General features: G+C 45.4%; 2 protein-coding genes across 2 annotated transcripts in view; both read right to left on the bottom strand.

The window, feature by feature from the left end:
* Window positions 1-4492: 4492 nt before the first annotated feature.
* Window positions 4493-9446, bottom strand: golt1a (golgi transport 1A). Its single transcript, XM_034532046.1, has 5 exons — window positions 9381-9446; window positions 6017-6108; window positions 5634-5812; window positions 5380-5447; window positions 4493-4554 (listed from the first exon to the last, which is right to left on the bottom strand). The coding sequence occupies exons 1-5, from the start codon at window positions 9409-9411 to the stop codon at window positions 4493-4495; spliced, it is 432 nt and encodes a 143-aa protein (XP_034387937.1). The 5' UTR covers window positions 9412-9446.
* Window positions 9447-16246: 6800 nt separating this feature from the next.
* plekha6 (pleckstrin homology domain containing, family A member 6) overlaps window positions 16247-24540 on the bottom strand; it is a 55283-nt gene continuing 46989 nt past the window's right edge. The window contains exons 23-25 of the mRNA XM_034532678.1: window positions 22651-22799; window positions 18671-18778; window positions 16247-18097 (exon numbers count right to left, since the gene is read on the bottom strand). Of these exons, the coding sequence (XP_034388569.1) occupies window positions 18681-18778; window positions 22651-22799 (247 nt within the window). The 3' untranslated portion in view covers window positions 16247-18097; window positions 18671-18680. The remainder of the gene's footprint in view (window positions 18098-18670; window positions 18779-22650; window positions 22800-24540) is intronic.

The following is a 24540-nucleotide window of genomic DNA, read 5'->3' on the forward strand; positions in this document are numbered from 1 at the left end:
CTGAGGCTTCAGGTGCACCGAGGCTTCAGGAGCGCCGAGGCTTCAGGACCTCCGAGGCTTCAGGAGCGCCAAGGCTTCAGGACCTCCGAGGCTTCAGGACCTCCGAGGCTTCAGGAGCGCCGAGGCTTCAGGAGCTCCGAGGCTTCAGGACCTCCGAGGCTTCAGGAGCGCCGAGGCTTCAGGTGCTCCGAGGCTTCAGGAGCGCCGAGGCTTCAGGTGCGCCGAGGCTTCAGGAGCTCCGAGGCTTCAGGACCTCCGAGGCTTCAGGAGCGCCGAGGCTTCAGGTGCTCCGAGGCTTCAGGAGCTCCGAGGCTTCAGGACCTCCGAGGCTTCAGGTGCTCCGAGGCTTCAAGAGCGCCGAGGCTTCAGGTGCTCCGAGGCTTCAGGAGCTCCGAGGCTTCAGGACCTCCGAGGCTTCAGGTGCTCCGAGGCTTCAGGACCTCCGAGGCTTCAGGAGCGCCGAGGCTTCAGGACCTCCGAGGCTTCAGGTGCACCGAGGCTTCAGGAGCGCCGAGGCTTCAGGACCTCCGAGGCTTCAGGAGCGCCGAGGCTTCACGTGCTCCCAGGCTTCAGGAGCGCCGAGGCTTCAGGACCTCCGAGGCTTCAGGACCTCCGAGGCTTCAGGAGCGCCGAGACTTCAGGTGCGCCGAGGCTTCAGGAGCGCCGAGGCTTCAGGTGCGCCGAGGCTTCAGGAGCTCCGAGGCTTCAGGACCTCCGAGGCTTCAGGAGCGCCGAGGCTTCAGGTGCTCCGAGGCTTCAGGAGCTCCGAGGCTTCAGGACCTCCGAGGCTTCAGGACCTCCGAGGCTTCAGGAGCGCCGAGGCTTCAGGTGCTCCGAGGCTTCAGGAGCTCCGAGGCTTCAGGACCTCCGAGGCTTCAGGTGCTCCGAGGCTTCAAGAGCGCCGAGGCTTCAGGTGCTCCGAGGCTTCAGGAGCTCCGAGGCTTCAGGACCTCCGAGGCTTCAGGTGCTCCGAGGCTTCAGGACCTCCGAGGCTTCAGGAGCGCCGAGGCTTCAGGACCTCCGAGGCTTCAGGTGCACCGAGGCTTCAGGAGCGCCGAGGCTTCAGGACCTCCGAGGCTTCAGGAGCGCCGAGGCTTCACGTGCTCCCAGGCTTCAGGAGCGCCGAGGCTTCAGGACCTCCGAGGCTTCAGGACCTCCGAGGCTTCAGGAGCGCCGAGACTTCAGGTGCGCCGAGGCTTCAGGAGCTCCGAGGCTTCAGGACCTCCGAGGCTTCAGGACCTCCGAGGCTTCAGGAGCGCCGAGGCTTCAGGACCTCCGAGGCTTCAGGTGCACCGAGGCTTCAGGAGCGCCGAGACTTTAGGTGCGCCGAGGCTTCAGGAGCTCCGAGGTTTCAGGAGTGCCGAGGCTTCAGGAGCTCCGAGGCTTCAGGACCTCCGAGGCTTCAGGAGCGCCGAGGCTTCACGTGCTCCGAGGCTTCAGGAGCGCAGAGACTTCAGGTGCGCCGAGGCTTCAGGACCTCCGAGGCTTCAGGAGCGCCGAGGCTTCACGTGCTCCGAGGCTTCAGGAGCTCCGAGGCTTCAGGACCTCCGAGGCTTCAGGTTCTCCGAGGCTTCAGGACCTCCGAGGCTTCAGGTGCTCCGAGGCTTCAGGACCTCCGAGGCTTCAGGACCTCCGAGGCATCAGGTGCTCCGAGGCTTCAGGACCTCTGAGGCTTCAGGTGCGGCGAGGCTTCAGGTGCTCCGAGGCTTCAGGACCTCCGAGGCTTCAGGAGCACCGAGGCTTCAGGACCTCCGAGGCTTCAGGACCTCCGAGGCTTCAGGAGCGCCGAGGCTTCAGGACCTCCGAGGCTTCAGGTGCACCGAGGCTTCAGGAGCGCCGAGGCTTCAGGACCTCCGAGGCTTCAGGTGCTCCGAGGCTTCAGGAGCGCCGAGACTTCAGGAGCGCCGAGGCTTCAGGAGCTCCGAGGCTTCAGGACCTCCGAGGCTTCAGGAGCGCCGAGGCTTCAGGACCTCCGAGGCTTCAGGACCTCCGAGGCTTCAGGAGCGCCGAGGCTTCAGGACCTCCGAGGCTTCAGGTGCACCGAGGCTTCAGGAGCGCCGAGACTTTAGGTGCGCCGAGGCTTCAGGAGCTCCGAGGCTTCAGGAGTGCCAAGGCTTCAGGAGCTCCGAGGCTTCAGGACCTCCGAGGCTTCAGGAGCGCCGAGGCTTCAGGACCTCCGAGGCTTCAGGAGCGCCGAGGCTTCACGTGCTCCGAGGCTTCAGGAGCGCCGAGACTTCAGGTGCGCCGAGGCTTCAGGAGCTCCGAGGCTTCAGGAGTGCCGAGGCTTCAGGAGCTCCGAGGCTTCAGGACCTCCGAGGCTTCAGGACCTCCGAGGCTTCAGGACCTCCGAGGCTTCAGGAGCGCCGAGGCTTCAGGACCTCCGAGGCTTCAGGTGCACCGAGGCTTCAGGAGCGCCGAGACTTTAGGTGCGCCGAGGCTTCAGGAGCTCCGAGGTTTCAGGAGTGCCGAGGCTTCAGGAGCTCCGAGGCTTCAGGACCTCCGAGGCTTCAGGAGCGCCGAGGCTTCACGTGCTCCGAGGCTTCAGGAGCGCAGAGACTTCAGGTGCGCCGAGGCTTCAGGACCTCCGAGGCTTCAGGAGCGCCGAGGCTTCACGTGCTCCGAGGCTTCAGGAGCTCCGAGGCTTCAGGACCTCCGAGGCTTCAGGTTCTCCGAGGCTTCAGGACCTCCGAGGCTTCAGGTGCTCCGAGGCTTCAGGACCTCCGAGGCTTCAGGACCTCCGAGGCATCAGGTGCTCCGAGGCTTCAGGACCTCTGAGGCTTCAGGTGCGGCGAGGCTTCAGGTGCTCCGAGGCTTCAGGACCTCCGAGGCTTCAGGAGCACCGAGGCTTCAGGACCTCCGAGGCTTCAGGACCTCCGAGGCTTCAGGAGCGCCGAGGCTTCAGGACCTCCGAGGCTTCAGGTGCACCGAGGCTTCAGGAGCGCCGAGGCTTCAGGACCTCCGAGGCTTCAGGTGCTCCGAGGCTTCAGGAGCGCCGAGACTTCAGGAGCGCCGAGGCTTCAGGACCTCCGAGGCTTCAGGTGCTCCGAGGCTTCAGGAGCGCCGAGACTTCAGGAGCGCCGAGGCTTCAGGAGCTCCGAGGCTTCAGGACCTCCGAGGCTTCAGGAGCGCCGAGGCTTCAGGACCTCCGAGGCTTCAGGTGCACCGAGGCTTCAGGAGCGCCGAGACTTTAGGTGCGCCGAGGCTTCAGGAGCTCCGAGGCTTCAGGAGTGCCAAGGCTTCAGGAGCTCCGAGGCTTCAGGACCTCCGAGGCTTCAGGAGCGCCGAGGCTTCAGGACCTCCGAGGCTTCAGGAGCGCCGAGGCTTCACGTGCTCCGAGGCTTCAGGAGCGCCGAGACTTCAGGTGCGCCGAGGCTTCAGGAGCTCCGAGGCTTCAGGAGTGCCGAGGCTTCAGGAGCTCCGAGGCTTCAGGACCTCCGAGGCTTCAGGAGCGCCGAGGCTTCACGTGCTCCGAGGCTTCAGGAGCTCCGAGGCTTCAGGACCTCCGAGGCTTCAGGTGCTCCGAGGCTTCAGGACCTCCGAGGCTGCAGGTGCGCTGAGGCTTCAGGTGCTCCGAGGCTTCAGGACCTCCGAGGCTTCAGGTGCGCCGAGGCTTCAGGTGCGCCAAGGCTTCAGGTGCTCCGAGGCTTCAGGACCTCCGAGGCTGCAGGTGCGCTGAGGCTTCAGGTGCTCCGAGGCTTCAGGACCTCCGAGGCTTCAGGAGCGCCGAGGCTTCAGGAGCTCCGAGGCTTCAGGAGCTCCGAGGCTTCAGGACCTCCGAGGCTTCAGGAGCGCCGAGGCTTCAGGTGCTCCGAGGCTTCAGGAGCGCCGAGGCTTCAGGACCTCCGAGGCTTCAGGAGCTCCGAGGCTTCAGGACCTCCGAGGCTTCAGGTGCACCGAGGCTTCAGGAGCGCCGAGACTTCAGGTGCGCCGAGCCTTCAGGAGCTCCGAGGCTTCAGGAGTGCCGAGGCTTCAGGAGCTCCGAGGCTTCAGGAGTGCCGAGGCTTCAGGAGCTCCGAGGCTTCAGGAGCTCCGAGGCTTCAGGACCTCCGAGGCTTCAGGAGCGCCGAGGCTTCACGTGCTCCGAGGCTTCAGGACCTCCGAGGCTTCAGGACCTCTGAGGCTTCAGGTGCTCCGAGGCTTCAGGAGCTCCGAGGCTTCAGGACCTCCGAGGCTTCAGGTGCTCCGAGGCTTCAGGACCTCCGAGGCTTCAGGTGCGCCGAGGCTTCAAGTGCTCCGAGGCTTCAGGACCTCCGAGGCTTCAGGAGCTCCGAGGCTTCAGGACCTCCGAGGCTTCAGGAAGTACTTAGGGCTCGGATGTTTGGCTGAGTTCGGTGCGTGGCCTTGGTTCCCGAACTATGTTATTAATAAAACACCATTAAGACCCGAGGAGCCAAGAAGCATAGCTGCTATTTTGATAGCAGAACATTTTCTTCCACTCAATAACTCAAAACCAGAAATCATATTATTCAGTCCCCCAAACCCTCAGGGCCATTTAAGTGCCCCTGGGCCCTTGTTTATTAACATAAAGTCCACTGCCCGAAACCTTTAAATTAACTTAGTACTATTTGACTTCCATTCCACTCAATTCATTTTGTAGAGCCCAAACTCATAAATGATATTACAAAACAGGGCTTTATAATCCGTCCACAAACGAGAAACCACACATCCTCAAGGTGTCCAGTCCTGCTTCCTATTAATATGAACCAGCTCCAAAATCAAACCTGGAAAAAGTCATTTATGCTTTTGTCTTTTCTAGCCTTGACTACTGTAACTGCATAAACTAGAACTGGTGTTAACAGACGGCATCGCATCACCGTTAACCCGGCTCCTCTTCATCGGCTTCCTGCTCCTTGAACAGATGATTTTGAGCTTTTATCGATCACTTTTAAACTGTGGATCCCTCATGAGCCCTCATAGTCCCATAAACATCTTATAACTTATGTAAAACTGTCAGACAATATAGAAACATTTATTTTTCAAAAAGATATTAACAACACAGTAAATGATGTATAACATTCGGATGGTTTTAAAATAGTGCAGCTTTTAAGCCGCTTATCTTTTGATTGTTGATTAATAACTGTAACCAGATATGGTACAAAACACAATTCATTATCAAAAAAATCAATGACAACAAGAGTCAAATTATTGTGCAGTTACTCCTGGGTTGTCCTCCTGTGCCGACCCAGTATCCCAGTATCAGGTCACCAGTCCAGCATGTCCTCCCTGCTGCATCATGGCCTCAGCTCAGACCATGGAGGAGCGGCTGGAGAAAAACTAACGGAACAAATTAAAAGCAACATACTGTCAAATCCCTGGAGTCACATCCTTGAGTCACGTCAAATAAAAGTTTAACAATAGGCAGGTTCTTCCTTTTGAAACCTACTGCAGTGAGGAAAGGGATGTTCACAGACGACAGCACAAACATCACGGCCATGGGGAAGAAAGACCTGCACAGGGAACCAACAGAGTGGCCTTGGAAAAGCTTTCTTTGTTTCTAAACATGTACATACCACCAATGAGGATCTAATGTGGTCATTTACAACATGTCCACCTGTCTACAGTATAAGACAAACACAACAATCAGAAACAATGGGACAATGATTCATTGGGTCCAGAAACACAAGCTGGATTACCTGAATAAAAGCACAAAGCCATAACCCTCCAGCAGCATTCCAATGACGGGCCAACGACACAGCACCAGAGACACGCCTCCCAGGAAGAAGGAAGAACCCCGAAACTTTTGTCTTTGGAAGAAGAAGGAGGCTGTCCTCCGGAGTCCGATGATGAACGTCAAACCAGCCAGAAGCAGAATCTAGAGAAGAAAAGAAGGAAAGAAATGTACACTTGTCACGGAACTACATCAATTAATTACCACATAATAAGTCAAATGTCACTTCTCGGTCTGTATGTGTGTACTCTCCCTCTCTCATGATAACATATCTCACTCTTATTTGAGGTTTAAGGTGGTAAACTGGTTGACACTGAGCAGAGCTATGTGACATGAGCGGTTACTCACATTCCCGAAGGCCAGCAGGACAGAGTCAAAATACAGCAGCACACCAAAGAGCAGGAAAAACAACCCGAACCCCATCAGACCAACACCAATCTCTGGAAGACAAGCACACACAGTGTATGGGGCAATATGACAACTTATAATAATAACAATAAGCTGCAGGTATCATCCTGGGGATAGATGTGGTAGTTGACAGGGTATGCAATCAGCAATAAGTTCCCTTTATTCATTCAGCTGGAAGCATGGCACCTCGTCGGGGGCTGTAGAGCTATTACCTGGAGCCGGGGACAAGATGTTACATCATGTATTACTGGGATGTAATGGACACATTTATATGTTTCTTATGGCCAACACATGTTAATCCATCTCTCAAAGGTCTCTGACCTACCTAACCTCTCTGCTTAGGCTTGAATCTTTCATTTTGGAAAGAAGGTTCAGTTTACCAGCCGGACATGTGTGAACCACAACAGACAGAAATAGGAGTTGGGGCCCAGAGCAGGACCATCACCAGGACCACCAGGACCGTCACCAGGACCACCAGGACCGTCACCAGGACCGTCACCAGGATCACCAGGACCATCACCAGGACCACCAGGACCGTCACCAGGACCGTCACCAGGATCACCAGGATCACCAGGATCACCAGGACCGTCACCAGGACCATCACCAGGACCGTAACCAGGATCACCAGGACCGTCACCAGGACCGTCACCAGGATCACCAGGACCACCAGGACCGTCACCAGGATCACCAGGACCGTCACCAGGACCGTCACCAGGATCACCAGGACCGTCACCAGGATCACCAGGACCATCACCAGGATCACCAGGACCGTCACCAGGATCACCAGGACCGTCACCAGGACCGTCACCAGGATCACCAGGACCGTCACCAGGACCGTAACCAGGATCACCAGGACCGTCACCAGGACCATCACCAGGAACATCACCAGGACCGTCACCAGGATCGTTACCAGGATCACCAGGACCGTCACCAGGATCACCAGGACCGTCACCAGGACCATCACCAGGATCACCAGGACCATCACCAGAATCACCAGGACCGTCACCAGGACCATCACCAGGATCACCAGGACCGTCACCAGGATCACCAGGACCGTCACCAGGACCATCACCAGGACCATCACCAGGACCGTCACCAGGACCATTACCAGGATAACCAGGACCGTCACCAGGATAACCAGGACCGTTACCAGGATAACCAGGACCGTCACCAGGATCACCAGGACCGTCACCAGGATCACCAGGACTGTCACCAGGATCACCAGGATCACCAGGACCGTCACCAGGACCGTCACCAGGACCGTCACCAGGACCATCACCAGGACCGTTACCAGGACCGTCACCAGGACCATCACCAGGACCGTCACCAGGACCGTCACCAGGACCATCACCAGGACCATCACCAGGACCATCACCAGGATCACCAGGACCGTCACCAGGACCGTCACCAGGACCGTCACCAGGACCATCACCAGGACCGTCACCAGGACCGTCACCAGGACCATCACCAGGACCATCACCAGGATCACCAGGACCGTCACCAGGACCATCACCAGGACCGTCACCAGGACCGTTACCAGGATAACCAGGACCGTCACCAGGATCACCAGGATCACCAGGACCGTCACCAGGATCACCAGGACTGTCACCAGGATCACCAGGACCGTCACCAGGACCGTCACCAGGACCGTCACCAGGACCATCACCAGGACCGTTACCAGGATCACCAGGACCGTCACCAGGATCACCAGGACCGTCACCAGGACCATCACCAGGACCATCACCAGGACCATCACCAGGATCACCAGGACCGTCACCAGGACCATCACCAGGATCACCAGGACCGTCACCAGGACCATCACCAGGACCGTCACCAGGACCATTACCAGGATCACCAGGACCGTCACCAGGATCACCAGGACCGTCACCAGGATCACCAGGACCGTTACCAGGATCACCAGGACCGTCACCAGGATCACCAGGACCGTCACCAGGACCGTCACCAGGATCACCAGGACCGTCACCAGGATCACCAGGACCGTTACCAGGATCACCAGGACCGTCACCAGGATCACCAGGACCGTCACCAGGACCATCACCAGGATCACCAGGACCGTCACCAGGATCTGCCTCCCTTTACACTAGAGGAGGAAATGCAAGCGGCTCCTCCTGCTAACAGGAAGTTTTGTGAAATATAGACACAACATAAGTCTGAGATTTGTATTTTTAACAACAGCCATAAATCTGTGATCTCATAACTGGACTTATCAGTAGTACATGTGCTGTGTGTGAAAGTTATCCCGAATAAAAACTATGAATCAGATATTAGCTACATAGTCAGTAGATTAAATATGAATACACTGTAAAAGAGATATATGCAGAATAGATAGTAGAATAAATATGAATATACTATAGACCAGATATATAGATAATAGATACTAGAATAAATATGAATACACTATAGACCAGATATATAGATAATAGATACTAGAATAAATATGAATACACTATAGATCAGATATATAGATAATAGACACTAGAATAAATATGAATACACTATAGATCAGATATCAACCATATAGAGAATAGAATAAATATGAATACACTATAGATCAGATATCAACCATATAGAGAATAGAATAAATATGAATACACTATAGACCAGATATATAGATAATAGACACTAGAATAAATATGAATATACTATAGATCAGATATCAACCATATAGAGAGTAGAATAAATATGAATACACTATAGACCAGATATATAGATAATAGACACTAGAATAAATATGAATACACTATAGACCAGATATATAGATAATAGACACTAGAATAAATATGAATATACTATAGATCAGATATCAACCATATAGAGAGTAGAATAAATATGAATACACTATAGACCAGATATGCAGAATAGACAGTAGAATAAATATGAACACACTATAAATATAACATGTCTTCCTGTCTTCTATCTATATATGAAACTCAGTGCTCTCCTCCCAGAGTGCATTGCACGGCTGCTTACATAGACAATGAATGGGAAGCGTGTCAATGAGGGACTCGTACCAGTCGCACTAACGTTGATCTTTCCATACACAGCTCCTCAGTCACACTTTGGAATATGATGTTTTGATGCGCTAGAGAGCATCTTTAGACTCCTTCTAATATAAATAGATACAACCTGGAAATGAACTGAGCTGTTATTAACTTTGAAAAGTCCTGCAGTCTTTTCCATTGAGGGCAGAGCAGCCATACGTACATCTCTGCATTCTGAAACCAAACCAATGCTCTGCGGGCTCCGACTGCTTCACCCCGACTACTAGAAGAGAAACACTTACTCTGGAACTCTGTGATGGTCGTCATGGTCATCCCGTTGTCCCTCCGGCTCCACTCAGCCGCTCTGTTTCTTCTCTGAGACTGTCGGAAACAAATGGCTCCTTCCTTGACTGAGCGGTGACCTTTGTGCGTTGATGTTGTCAGTGTGGGAGGTGAACATTAACCAGAATAGGCGCACATTGGGCCCCCAATGATCGCTGGGGATTGTCAGGTTTGACCCCGTATCTGTTGTTGGGCTGCTGGAGACCTGAGACCATCTGGTGTACATAGTTCAGCCCATAGTATCCACACTGTGTGAATGTTAATGTTCATACCCAGCCTCCAGAAACCATTAATCAGCTGCCTTGTTTTCATGTTTACGAGACGCACGATACGTCACTACTCAAAGTACGAAGTAGTAAATGAAGGTAAAACAACGTCAAGGTGGATTAGAACGCTGACAAGTTCTTAATTACAATGTGAAACTATTGTATATTATATTGTCTCTTTGATGATGTAAATCAGTCGCCATCTACTGACATTGAGAATAATATGTTGAGAGATTAATTTTATTGAAAATGTCAACTTTTTTCTGCAAACATCTTTTTAAAACAGATGGACTTTGTCTGGAAGAGTTATTATATTACATTTAGCTGATGCTTTTATCCAAAGGGACTTATAATCATACAAGCAATTCAGGGTTAAGTGTCTTGCTCAAGGACACATTGACTAGGGCAAGCAGCCGGGGATCGAACCGCCGATCCTCTGATTGATAGACGGACCTGCTAACCGCTGACCCACAGTCACCCCTTCAACCAGAGGATCAGGCAGTTTGACCCAGTCCGCCTGTCCGGCTGTGCCTGCTGTGTATGATTGGGTGTGATTGGTGAGTTTGAGTCCTGATGGGCAGGTGGCACCTTCATGGAAGCCTCGGATGAATCACCGCCTGCCTGTCGGCTGTTCGGTGCTCCCCGTCTCCGGTCCTGGCGCCTTTCGGTCTTCACACCGGACTCCTCCTTCCCGTCCACTATAGTTTGTTGAGTCCTTTAATGCTGAAATGACGAATATCGAAGAACCAGAACTTGTCTATGAAATCTCGTATTCCCTGCGCAGAGAAGAGGCATTATTACAGAGTCAGTGAAGAGAGATAGTCCACATGGCATGGATAGAAGAGAGATAGTTGGCATGGATAGAAGAGAGATAGTCCACATGGCATGGATAGAAGTGAGATAGTCCACATGGATAGAAGAGAGATAGTCCACATGGCATGGATAGAAGTGAGATAGTCCACATGGCATGGATAGAAGTGAGATAGTCGGCATGGATAGAAGAGAGATAGTCCACATGGCATGGATATAAGTGAGATAGTCCACATGGCATGGATAGAAGTGAGATAGTCGGCATGGATAGAAGAGAGATAGTCCACATGGCATGGATAGAAGAGAGATAGTCCACATGGCATGGATAGAAGTGAGATAGTCCACATGGATAGAAGAGAGATAGTCCACATGGCATGGATAGAAGAGAGATAGTCCACATGGCATGGATAGAAGTGAGATAGTCGGCATGGATAGAAGAGAGATAGTCCACATGGCATGGATAGAAGAGAGATAGTCCACATGGCATGGATAGAAGAGAGATAGTCCACATGGCATGGATAGAAGAGAGATAGTCGGCATGGATAGAAGAGAGATAGTCCACATGGCATGGATAGAAGTGAGATAGTCCACATGGCATGGATAGAAGAGAGATAGTCCACATGGCATGGATAGAAGAGAGATAGTCGGCATGGATAGAAGAGAGATAGTCCACATGGCATGGATAGAAGTGAGATAGTCCACATGGCATGGATAGAAGAGAGATAGTCGGCATGGATAGAAGAGAGATAGTCCACATGGCATGGATAGAAGTGAGATAGTCCACATGGCATGGATAGAAAAGAGATAGTCCACATGGCATGGATAGAAGAGAGATAGTCCACATGGCATGGATAGAAGAGAGATAGTCCACATGGCATGGATAGAAGTGAGATAGTCCACATGGCATGGATAGAAGAGAGATAGTCCACATGGCATGGATAGAAGAGAGATAGTCCACATGGCATGGATAGAAGTGAGATAGTCCACATGGCATGGATACAAGAGAGATAGTCCACATGGCATGGATAGAAGAAAGATAGTCCACATGGCATGGATAGAAGAGAGATAGTCGGCATGGATAGAAGAGAGATAGTCCACATGGCATGGATAGAAGAGAGATAGTCCACATGGCATGGATAGAAGTGAGATAGTCGGCATGGATAGAAGAGAGATAGTCCACATGGCATGGATAGAAGAGAGATAGTCCACATGGCATGGATAGAAGAGAGATAGTCCACATGGCATGGATAGAAGAGAGATAGTCGGCATGGATAGAAGAGAGATAGTCCACATGGCATGGATAGAAGTGAGATAGTCCACATGGCATGGATAGAAGAGAGATAGTCGGCATGGATAGAAGAGAGATAGTCCACATGGCATGGATAGAAGTGAGATAGTCCACATGGCATGGATAGAAGAGAGATAGTCCACATGGCATGGATAGAAGAGAGATAGTCCACATGGCATGGATAGAAGTGAGATAGTCCACATGGCATGGATAGAAGAGAGATAGTCCACATGGCATGGATAGAAGAGAGATAGTCCACATGGCATGGATAGAAGAGAGATAGTCCACATGGCATGGATAGAAGAGAGATAGTCCACATGGCATGGATAGAAGAAAGATAGTCCACATGGCATGGATAGAAGAGAGATAGTCGGCATGGATAGAAGAGAGATAGTCCACATGGCATGGATAGAAGTGAGATAGTCCACATGGCATGGATAGAAGAGAGATAGTCGGCATGGATAGAAGAGAGATAGTCCACATGGCATGGATAGAAGTGAGATAGTCCACATGGCATGGATAGAAGAGAGATAGTCCACATGGCATGGATAGAAGAGAGATAGTCCACATGGCATGGATAGAAGAGAGATAGTCCACATGGCATGGATAGAAGTGAGATAGTCCACATGGCATGGATAGAAGAGAGATAGTCCACATGGCATGGATAGAAGAGAGATAGTCCACATGGCATGGATAGAAGAGAGATAGTCCACATGGCATGGATAGAAGAGAGATAGTCCACATGGCATGGATAGAAGAGAGATCATCCACATGGCATGGATAGAAGAGAGATCATCCACATGGCATGGATAGAAGAGAGATCATCCACATGGCATGGATAGAAGAGAGATCATCCACATGGCATGGATAGAAGAGAGATCATCCACATGGCATGGATAGAAGAGAGATCATCCACATGGCATGGATAGAAGAGAGATAGTCCACATGGCATGGATAGAAGAGAGATAGTCCACATGGCATGGATAGAAGAGAGATAGTCCACATGGCATGGATAGAAGAGAGATCATCCACATGGCATGGATAGAAGAGAGATCATCCACATGGCATGGATAGAAGAGAGATAGTCCACATGGCATGGATAGAAGAGAGATCATCCACATGGCATGGATAGAAGAGAGATAATCCATAGAAGAGATATTTCAGGTTGTAGTAAGAACAAAGGAATTTGGTCAATGTGGGAATCACAGATCAGAAGTGATTGATGACATGACAACGGGTCCTTTGTATTGTGCACTGCAGAAGAGAAGATGATTTGCATATAGAGATTATTAAGCCACTTCACAAATAGAAAGATAGAACATAAAATTCCCATTACATACTCTAGATAGTACCCATCTGCCGTTATCTCCATTCTGAAAACCACATTTGCAATAAAGCTTTTAACCAGTGTCTAAAGGATTCACTCAATATATCAATATCAATGCATTGAACGGATTAGTTCTTTTTACGAATACATTGCATGCTCTTTTATTCTTTGAAAGTTAGCATCCTTCAAGAGGAACTCTGGGGTGCAAAATGTTTAAGGATAATTCCTGTTTCACCACTTTTTTGTAACATCAGCCATTATTGGTAATAATGACACCGAAGTATTAGCGGACATCTGGGAACATGATGACATCACTAAAAACAATCAGAGGGGTCATGAATCAAGAGTTGCTTGTCAATGCTGTGTTTCATGTTGTGTTTTATGCCTCTTGTTATTATTTCTGTACAATAGTATGCACGACACATACTGCCTTCAATAAATAGCCTCGATGTGAAAGAATCCAGTCTATCTTTATTGTTGCACTTTATTCTTTCAGACATACAGTTTGACTGTAGAATATCACAAGGGAGCCTCTTGGTAACGAGCAGGCTGGACACTTATGTTTCCTTTTGGCAGTGAACGTCATCATGAACATAAGATTAGAGCCGTGAACAGATCATCATTCCAGGCGTGTTCTATCATACAAGATACTGTGACGAATTCAGAAGCATCTAGTAAAACACAGTAGTTGTATACATTCACTTTATTGCAAGGTTTTCTGAAAGCAAGCATTTTATATATTTTTTATTATTTGCATAGTTCAAGCAGTTTGTCTATTTCCCCCCAAAATAGCAATGGTTACATGTGATAGTAGGATATCGTATAACTGAGATCAAAAATATTATATACATTGACCAATTTATCTAATGTATATATTCTTTATTTTCATCTTCCACAAATGCTACATCTAGTATCAAATATTGGACAACACAGGTTGGCTGTCATTTCTTAACACATCAAGATTCCAATTCATTAAAAAATATCTTGAAACAATCCTCAGGAGCAATAAAATAAAAATTGTGAAAAATTCAAAACTTAATTTAGTGTAAAATCTTAACTTGTCAACTTGTCATTGAATATGCATGCGTCTAAAAAAATAGTAACTACCTCTTTTGAACATAGACCCTTTCTAAAAAGATACTTAAAACAATAAAAAATAGAAGTATTCTCTTAAATCCTTGTTGAGTTGTTTGTGTAGTGAGAGCCGTTAATTGTTTAGCCGTATTGTCTCTGACTGACTATGGACATCAAATATCATTCTACAAAGGCAAGTCACTGTAACATTGAAGAGTGTAAGGGCATATATATATATATGTATATATAACAAAGGATTTGTGTGTGTGGTCACAGCGTTCAAATCTGGAGGAGGTTGCAATGAAGACATGGCCAAAACATTTGAAGATAGACGTTTACAGAAAGCGTTTTAGAAATGCGTCACATTCTCTTCAAAGAGCAGCAGATGCAGTAACCGCTTCCCACCCGGCCACCGACTTAATCAATGAAGAATTAGATTAACCAAAATGCAACATAATCATTGCTTTTCCTCCAGATTCGAACTGCGTCATGTCATGAATATGTCCATTCACAACATATAAACACAGACGTCTCAGACTTATGGCACTGCATGACTGGAGGACATGTTGGGATATGTCACATGATTCTCAAATGACCATCATTCACATACTCCTCTTCATAAATACAACTACTTTTGTAGCAGAGTAACTCTTCTAAGGTCACTTTCCACACAACCATATATATGAACCATATATATATATATATATATATATATATATGTATATATATATATATATATATATATATATATATATATATATATATATATATATATATATATATATATGCACACAGGGGTTAATGATGAAGTAAATGTGGATGCATCTGCTGTGGATGAGAAACGTTGTTCAGGTGCATGTACAGCGATGCTGTGGAGGTCATCCCGTGTCCTACTTTAGTCAGAGCTAGAGATGTCTTTGTTTAATCACTGATGACCACCATCTTTGTTTAAAAGTCATAGAGGTTAGAAAAAGTCCTTACCTCGACCACAGTGTAGTTGCCATGAACACATGGTGAAGGAATATTAAATTGACAAGGCTTCTGGACTCATAATAACCTGTCCTTTCTCTGGTCCTGTCTTTAGTCCTTTCTCTGGTCCTGTCTTTAGTCCTTTCTCTGGTCCTGTCTTTAGTCACTAGTCATTTTCTTAGTCATTTCTTTAGTCTTTTCTGTAGTCTCTAGTCCCTTTCTCAGTCCTTTCTGTAGTCCTGTCTTTAGTCCTTTCTCTAGTCCTGTCTTTAGTCTTTAGTCCTGTCTTTAGTCCTTTTCTTAGTCCTTTCTTCAGCCCTGTCTTTAGTCCTTTCTTTAGTCCTTTTCTTCAGACATGTCTTTATTCCTGTCTTTAGTCCTTTCTTTAGTCCTTTCTTTATTCCTGTCTTTAGTCCTTTCTTTAGTCTCTTTCTTTAGTCCTTTCTTCAGCCCTGTCTTTAGTCCTTTCTTTAGTCATTTTCTTCAGCCCTGTCTTTAGTCCTTTCTTTATTCCTGTCTTTAGTCCCTTTCTTTAGTCTCTTTCTTTAGTCCTTTCTTTAGTCCTTTCTTTAGTCCCTTTCTTTAGTCTCTTTCTTTAGTCCTTTCTTTAGTCCCTTTCTTTAGTCTCTTTCTTTAGTCCTTTCTTTAGTCATTTTCTTCAGTCTCTTTCTTTAGTCATTTCTTTATTCCTGTCTTTAGTCCCTTTCTTTAGTCTCTTTCTTTAGTCCTTTCTTTAGTCCCTTTCTTTAGTCTCTTTCTTTAGTCCTTTCTTTAGTCCTTTCTTTATTCCTGTATTTAGTCCTTTCTTTAGTCCTTTCTTCAGCCCTGTCTTTAGTCCTTTCTTTAGTCCTTTTCTTCAGACATGTCTTTATTCCTGTCTTTAGTCCTTTCTTTAGTCCTTTCTTTAGTCATGTCTTTAGTCCTTTCTTTAGTCCTTTCTTCAGCCCTGTCTTTAGTCCTTTCTTTATTCCTGTCTTTAGTCCCTTTCTTTAGTCTCTTTCTTTAGTCCTTTCTTTAGTCCCTTTCTTTAGTCTCTTTCTTTAGTCCTTTCTTTAGTCCTTTTCTTCAGTCTCTTTCTTTAGTCCTTTCTTTAGTCCTGTCTTTAGTCCCTTTCTTTAGTCCTTTCTTTAGTCCCTTTCTTTAGTCTCTTTCTTTAGTCCTTTCTTTAGTCCTTTTCTTCAGTCTCTTTCTTTAGTCATTTCTTTATTCCTGTCTTTAGTCCCTTTCTTTAGTCCTTTCTTTAGTCTCTTTCTTTAGTCTCTTTCTTTAGTCTCTTTCTTTAGTCTCTTTCTTTAGTCCTTTCTTTAGTCCTTTCTTTAGTCCTTTTATTCAGTCTCTTTCTTCAGTCCTTTCTTTAGTCTCTTTCTTTAGTCCTTTCTTTAGTCCTTTTATTCAGTCTCTTTCTTCAGTCCTTTCTTTAGTCTCTTTCTTTAGTCTCTTTCTTTAGTCTCTTTCTTTAGTCCTTTCTTTAGTCCTTTCTTTAGTCCTTTTATTCAGTCTCTTTCTTCAGTCCTTTCTTTAGTCCTTTCTTTAGTCTCTTTCTTTAGTCTCTTTCTTTAGTCTCTTTCTTTAGTCTCTTTCTTTAGTCCTTTCTTTAGTCCTTTCTTTAGTCCTTTTATTCAGTCTCTTTCTTCAGTCCTTTCTTTAGTCTCTTTCTTTAGTCTCTTTCTTTAGTCCTTTCTTTAGTCTCTTTCTTTAGTCTGTTGTTACCTCAGATAGGTGCTTCGTTACACAGGGCAGAGGATTGTGTCACTGGCTGCTTTTTCTATCAGCTATTGTAAAAGTTGAAATTCATTTAGTATACCTCAGTCCATAATCCGCTGCCTGTAGTCTGCTCTTTATTACAATGCTTGACCCACAACATTGTAGGAAAGCTTGTCACTTCCTGTCTCACAGCTTCAAACTGAACAGAGCCATACAGACAGCGAGTACATCCACAGTCTTACTTTCTAACAATACTCCACCATGCAGATCAAATGATCATAATGCAACTGGTATTAGAGAGGGTGAGGATACCAGGATGGAAAATGAGCATTGTGTTTTTACGAATGTCATACTCTGAATCGGAAATAGGACGAGGTGTCGCCATATTCAGCTTTGTAAAATAGGTCATGGTTGATGTAATGCTCTTCATCTTCGATTTGGCCTCACAACTCTGCGCTACGGTGTGTTTGGTGTGAAAGATGGATGAGGCATCGATGCAAAATGTAATTCAAGACATTACTTTTTTATGTAATGCTAATAGTTCCAAAAGATTGATATTGATACCAGACGAGGTTGATAGGATGGGGTAGTTTAAGGGGTGGAGGTGGTTGGTGAAACAGGCATCACAGTGAGCTCAGAAGGAGAGTCCTCAGCTTTTTAGAGAGCATGAGAGGCTTCAATCTTATTTTCCTCAGTTGTCGAAGTGTGGGCCACAAGCCTCGGAGGTCTCTAAATGTTTATCTGGGGATGAGATGAGAATGAACAACGTCTCTCTGTAGGTTTTACTGAAGTGAGTCTTTTGTTTCGTCAACCTCTGAGACTCTGTCTTGTTCTTTTTCTTGTTCCTCTTCAGTGTGGCCTCTCAATGGCTAAAATAGCTCATCATCATCAACATAGTTGAGCAATCTCTACTTTGTAGATGATGTCATGAGCAAAATGATATGTAAATATTCCCATCTTGAAGCTGGTAAGAGATGTGGAGCCTTCCTTTGTGCCATGTGGAACACATCGCAGGAGACTGAGTAGATGAACTGGAGTCTTTATAGCTTCATTTGGGGTTTAAATGTATGCTCCTGCATCCTTGGAACTTCCTTCAACAGCTTTCAGTGCTTTTGTTGAAATTCAATTTACGTGCTGAAAAGAATAAGTAATTTCTCCATGGCCATCTTCATTGTTCAGTTAAGTCAGTGAATCCTCAGAAAGTTGCTCCATCAAAATTGACAGCAGCCAGCGCTTGAGCTACAGACAGAAAAAAGCAAAGAAAGATGGAGTAAGAACAGTGACCTGTATCATTGGGTACTGATACATGTTTACTTTGATGGGAGATGCATGAAATTCTAACTCTGAAAGCCATCTGAAGAAAAAGGTATTTGTAATCCCTGCTAACCTTTGTGACACGACATATGGTTGACATACACAAGCAGATGGTTGGTAGTTGAGTCATAATATAGGTCAACTTGTTATCTCACGCTGTCAACTTCATCTCTTTACCTCCCTTAATGGTAAACTTACGGTGCACCTTTCTCCTGACTACTGTAATTGCTACATGTCCTTCACCTATTCAAGTGTGAGGCCACGTTTAAGTGATTTAGTCTTTTGTGGAGTTGCTTCGTTGTGATGAGAGATGGCACCAGCAAGGTTATTTTTTAACATATTTGAACAAGTTAAATTCGGTTGACTCAATCTGCTTACATTTAATAACATGAGCACTGCAATTTAAACCTATAATGGTCAAACCCAATGTATCAACCCATAAACCCCAGAAGATCGCATCAAAAGCAGTCCCAGAGAGGGTCGAAACAAGAGACTCACCGTGTAGGACTCACGCCTCCATGATGTGGGCTGAGGTGGGGAAGTCAGCAGAGGAAGGGGGAGGGGCCAGGCTGGTCGGGGAGGTTGGGGGACTGGGGGGGCACTGGGCTGGAATGAGATGGGAGGAGTGAACACAGTACAGTGAGGTAAGTGGGTGAAGAGAAGATGTGTGACCTCTCTGCACTGATAATAATATAATATATACAAAAGTAGTAGTTGGGCTCAGCAATGCATTTGTCGAAGAATTAATCAAATGGACGTACTATGGTAAGCGTATTGTCTCACTTCCTGTTGCCTATGTCTCTGTTCTCTGATAGCGTACTTTTACAGCTCCATCTGAACCAAGTTAAGTATGTGATATTCTTCATTACAATGATAATAATAATATATATACAATATATATTTTGTATTTCGCTTTAAAAAGTATTGAAGGCACTTTCCATGGTAAAAACGGAAACAATAGAACCAATAGCTCATAGTACCATATAACCCCACTAGAGAGTTTATAGTACCATATAACCATACTAGAGAGTTTATAGTACCATATAACCCCACTAGAGTTCATAGTACCATATTACCCCACTAGAGAGTTTATAGTACCATATAACCATACTAGAGAGTTTATAGTACCATATAACCCCACTAGAGTTCATAGTACCATATTACCCCACTAGAGAGTTTATAGTACCATATTACCCCACTAGAGGTCATAGTACCATATAACCCCACTAGAGAGTTTATAGTACCATATAACCCCACTAGAGAGCTCATAGTACCATATAACCCCACTAGAGTTTATAGTACCATATAACCCCACTAGAGTTTATAGTACCATATAACCCCACTAGAGCTCATAGTACCATATAACCCCACTAGAGAGCTCATAGTACCATATAACCCCACTAGAGTTTATAGTACCATATAACCCCACTAGAGTTTATAGTACCATATAACCCCACTAGAGAGTTTATAGTACCATATTACCCCACTAGAGAGCTCATAGTACCATATAACCCCACTAGAGTTTATAGTACCATATAACCCCACTAGAGAGCTCATAGTACCATATAACCCCACTAGAGTTTATAGTACCATATAACCCCACTAGAGAGCTCATAGTACCATATAACCCCACTAGAGTGTATAGTACCATATAACCCCACTAGAGCTCATAGTACCATATAACCCCACTAGAGTTTATAGTACCATATAACCCCACTAGAGCTCATAGTACCATATAACCCTACTAGAGAGTTTATAGTACCATATAACCCCACTAGAGCTCATAGTACCATATTACCCCACTAGAGAGTTTATAGTACCATATAACCCCACTAGAGTTTATAGTACCATATAACCATACTAGAGAGTTTATAGTACCATATAACCCCACTAGAGTTCATAGTACCATATTACCCCACTAGAGAGTTTATAGTACCATATAACCATACTAGAGAGTTTATAGTACCATATAACCCCACTAGAGTTCATAGTACCATATTACCCCACTAGAGAGTTTATAGTACCATATTACCCCACTAGAGGTCATAGTACCATATAACCCCACTAGAGAGTTTATAGTACCATATAACCCCACTAGAGAGCTCATAGTACCATATAACCCCACTAGAGTTTATAGTACCATATAACCCCACTAGAGTTTATAGTACCATATAACCCCACTAGAGCTCATAGTACCATATAACCCCACTAGAGAGCTCATAGTACCATATAACCCCACTAGAGTTTATAGTACCATATAACCCCACTAGAGTTTATAGTACCATATAACCCCACTAGAGAGTTTATAGTACCATATTACCCCACTAGAGAGCTCATAGTACCTTATAACCCCACTAGAGTTTATAGTACCATATAACCCCACTAGAGAGCTCATAGTACCATATTACCCCACTAGAGAGTTTATAGTACCATATAACCCCACTAGAGTTTATAGTACCATATAACCATACTAGAGAGTTTATAGTACCATATAACCCCACTAGAGTTCATAGTACCATATTACCCCACTAGAGAGTTTATAGTACCATATAACCATACTAGAGAGTTTATAGTACCATATAACCCCACTAGAGTTCATAGTACCATATTACCCCACTAGAGAGTTTATAGTACCATATTACCCCACTAGAGGTCATAGTACCATATAACCCCACTAGAGAGTTTATAGTACCATATAACCCCACTAGAGAGCTCATAGTACCATATAACCCCACTAGAGTTTATAGTACCATATAACCCCACTAGAGTTTATAGTACCATATAACCCCACTAGAGCTCATAGTACCATATAACCCCACTAGAGAGCTCATAGTACCATATAACCCCACTTGAGTTTATAGTACCATATAACCCCACTAGAGTTTATAGTACCATATAACCCCACTAGAGAGTTTATAGTACCATATTACCCCACTAGAGAGCTCATAGTACCTTATAACCCCACTAGAGTTTATAGTACCATATAACCCCACTAGAGAGCTCATAGTACCATATAACCCCACTAGAGTTTATAGTACCATATAACCCCACTAGAGAGCTCATAGTACCATATAACCCCACTAGAGTTTATAGTACCATATAACCCCACTAGAGCTCATAGTACCATATAACCCCACTAGAGTTTATAGTACCATATAACCCCACTAGAGCTCATAGTACCATATAACCCTACTAGAGAGTTTATAGTACCATATAACCCCACTAGAGCTCATAGTACCATATTACCCCACTAGAGAGTTTATAGTACCATATAACCCCACTAGAGTTTATAGTACCATATAACCATACTAGAGAGTTTATAGTACCATATAACCCCACTAGAGTTTATAGTACCATATTACCCCACTAGAGTTTATAGTACCATATAACCCTACTAGAGAGTTTATAGTACCATATAACCCCACTAGAGCTCATAGTACCATATTACCCCACTAGAGAGTTTATAGTACCATATAACCCCACTAGAGTTTATAGTACCATATTACCCCACTAGAGCTCATAGTACCATATAACCCCACTAGAGAGTTTATAGTACCATATAACCCCACTAGAGAGTTTATAGTACCATATAACCCCACTAGAGAGTTTATAGTACCATATAACCCCACTAGAGAGCTCATAGTACCATATAACCCCACTAGAGAGTTTATAGTACCATATAACCCCACTAGAGAGCTCATAGTACCATATAACCCCACTAGAGAGTTTATAGTACCATATAACCCTACTAGAGAGTTTATAGTACCATATAACCCCACTAGAGCTCATAGTACCATATAACCCCACTAGAGTTTATAGTACCATATTACCCCACTAGAGAGCTCATAGTACCATATAACCCCACTAGAGTTTATAGTACCATATAACCCCACTAGAGAGCTCATAGTACCATATAACCCCACTAGAGTTTATAGTACCATATAACCCCACTAGAGAGCTCATAGTACCATATAACCCCACTAGAGTTTATAGTACCATATAACCCCACTAGAGAGTTTATAGTACCACATTACCCCACTAGAGAGCTCATAGTACCATATAACCCCACTAGAGAGTTTATAGTACCATATAACCCCACTAGAGTTTATAGTACCATATAACCCCACTAGAGAGCTCATAGTACCATATAACCCCACTAGAGTTTATAGTACCATATAACCCCACTAGAGTTTATAGTACCATATAACCATACTAGAGAGTTTATAGTACCACATTACCCCACTAGAGAGCTCATAGTACCATATAACCCCACTAGAGAGTTTATAGTACCATATCTGAAACACAACATCTGAAGATCAGCATTAGTTTCCAGATGTGCGTGAACCATGGAGGAATGTTCAGAAAATTGCATGAGGTGTTGGGAGGAAGCAGTGCAGCTTGTGCAGGGCTGTGTGATCACGGGAACAGGGAAGAGGGGGAGAGTTAGTAACGTGCAGCCGTGTGCACAGAGTTCTCACCAGAGAGAAGGCGGCTGCGACGAGAGGCCTCATTAGCCAAAGCACAGGAGATCTCGATACGCTTCTCCTGCTCCTGCAACTGCTGCTGGGAACTGACTGGAGATCCTCCCTCCACTGGGCCGTCCAGGAGAGGAACCATGTTCTGCAAACTGAAGGTGGGTACATGAAAGAAAGGCAGAGGAAGAGCATGGTCATTACTTTGGCCCTAAACGTTCTATATAATCTTAATTGGCAAACAAATGGTTCTCTTGCTCAATTGAGTATGAGGAAAGTGCACAAGCCTTTATGGTTAATCAGCAAGTTAAAAGTAATGGAAGCATAAATAATTGTATTACATTGGCAGAATAAAGGTAATGCTGTCTTAGCACATGGTGACGACTAAGTGAAAGTGTAGTAACTAAAACATTGTGTCCTTAAGAGTGAAAGTGTAGTAACTAAGGCATTGTGTCCTTAAGAGTGAAAGTGTAGTAACTAAGGCATTGTGTCCTTAAGAGTGAAAGTGTAGTAACAAAGACATTGTGTCCTTTCCTAAGAGTGAAAGTGTAGTGACTAAGACATTGTGTCCTTAAGAGTGAAAGTGTAGTAACTAAGACATTGTGTCCTTTCCTAAGAGTGAAAGTGTAGTGACTAAAACATTGTGTCCTTAAGAGTGAAAGTGTAGTAACTAAAACATTGTGTCCTTAAGAGTGAAAGTGTAGTAACTAAGACATTGTGTCCTTTCCTAAGAGTGAAAGTGTAGTAACTAAGGCATTGTGTCCTTAAGAGTGAAAGTGTAGTAACTAAAACATTGTGTCCTTAAGAGTGAAAGTGTAGTAACTAAGACATTGTGTCCTTTCCTAAGAGTGAAAGTGTAGTGACTAAAACATTGCTCCTTAAGAGTGAAAGTGTAGTAACTAAAACATTGCTCCTTAAGAGTGAAAGTGTAGTAACTAAGACATTGTGTCCTTAAGAGTGAAAGTGTAGTAACTAAAACACTGTGTCCTTAAGAGTGAAAGTGTAGTAACTAAGACATTGTGTCCTCTCCTAAGAGTGAAAGTGTAGTGACTAAGACATTCTGTCCTAAGAGTGAAAGTGTAGTAACTAAAACATTGTGTCCTTAAGAGTGAAAGTGTAGTGACTAAGACATTCTGTCCTAAGAGTGAAAGTGTAGTAACTAAAACATTGTGTCCTTAAGAGTGAAAGTGTAGTAACTAAGACATTGTGTCCTTTCCTAAGAGTGAAAGTGTAGTAACTAAGGCATTGTGTCCTTAAGAGTGAAAGTGTAGTGACTAAAACATTGTGTCCTTTCCTAAGAGTGAAAGTGTAGTAACTAAGACATTGTGTCCTTTCCTAAGAGTGAAAGTGTAGTAACTAAGACATTGTGTCCTTTCCTAAGAGTGAAAGTGTAGTGACTAAAACATTGTGTCCTTTCCTAAGAGTGAAAGTGTAGTAACTAAGACATTGTGTCCTTTCCTAAGAGTGAAAGTGTAGTAACTAAAACATTGTGTCCTTAAGAGTGAAAGTGTAGTAACTAAGACATTCTGTCCTAAGAGTGAAAGTATAGTAACTAAAACATTGTGTCCTTTCCTAAGAGTGAAAGTGTAGTAACTAAAAAATTGTGTCCTTAAGAGTGAAAGTGTAGTAACTAAAACATTGTGTCCTTAAGAGTGAAAGTGTAGTAACTAAAACATTGTGTCCTTAAGAGTGAAAGTGTAGTAACTAAAACATTGTGTCCTTAAGAGTGAAAGTGTAGTAACTAAAACATTGTGTCCTTAAGAGTGAAAGTGTAGTAACTAAGACATTCTGTCCTTAAGAGTGAAAGTGTAGTAACTTAAACATTGTGTTAAAATGGCCAAACCAAACGACCAATTTTCTGATGTACTTCTAAAACCTTTGAATTAACCGTTCTAT

Source organism: Cyclopterus lumpus, chromosome 5, assembly GCF_009769545.1.
Source record: "Cyclopterus lumpus isolate fCycLum1 chromosome 5, fCycLum1.pri, whole genome shotgun sequence".
NCBI classification, from domain to species: domain Eukaryota; kingdom Metazoa; phylum Chordata; class Actinopteri; order Perciformes; family Cyclopteridae; genus Cyclopterus; species Cyclopterus lumpus.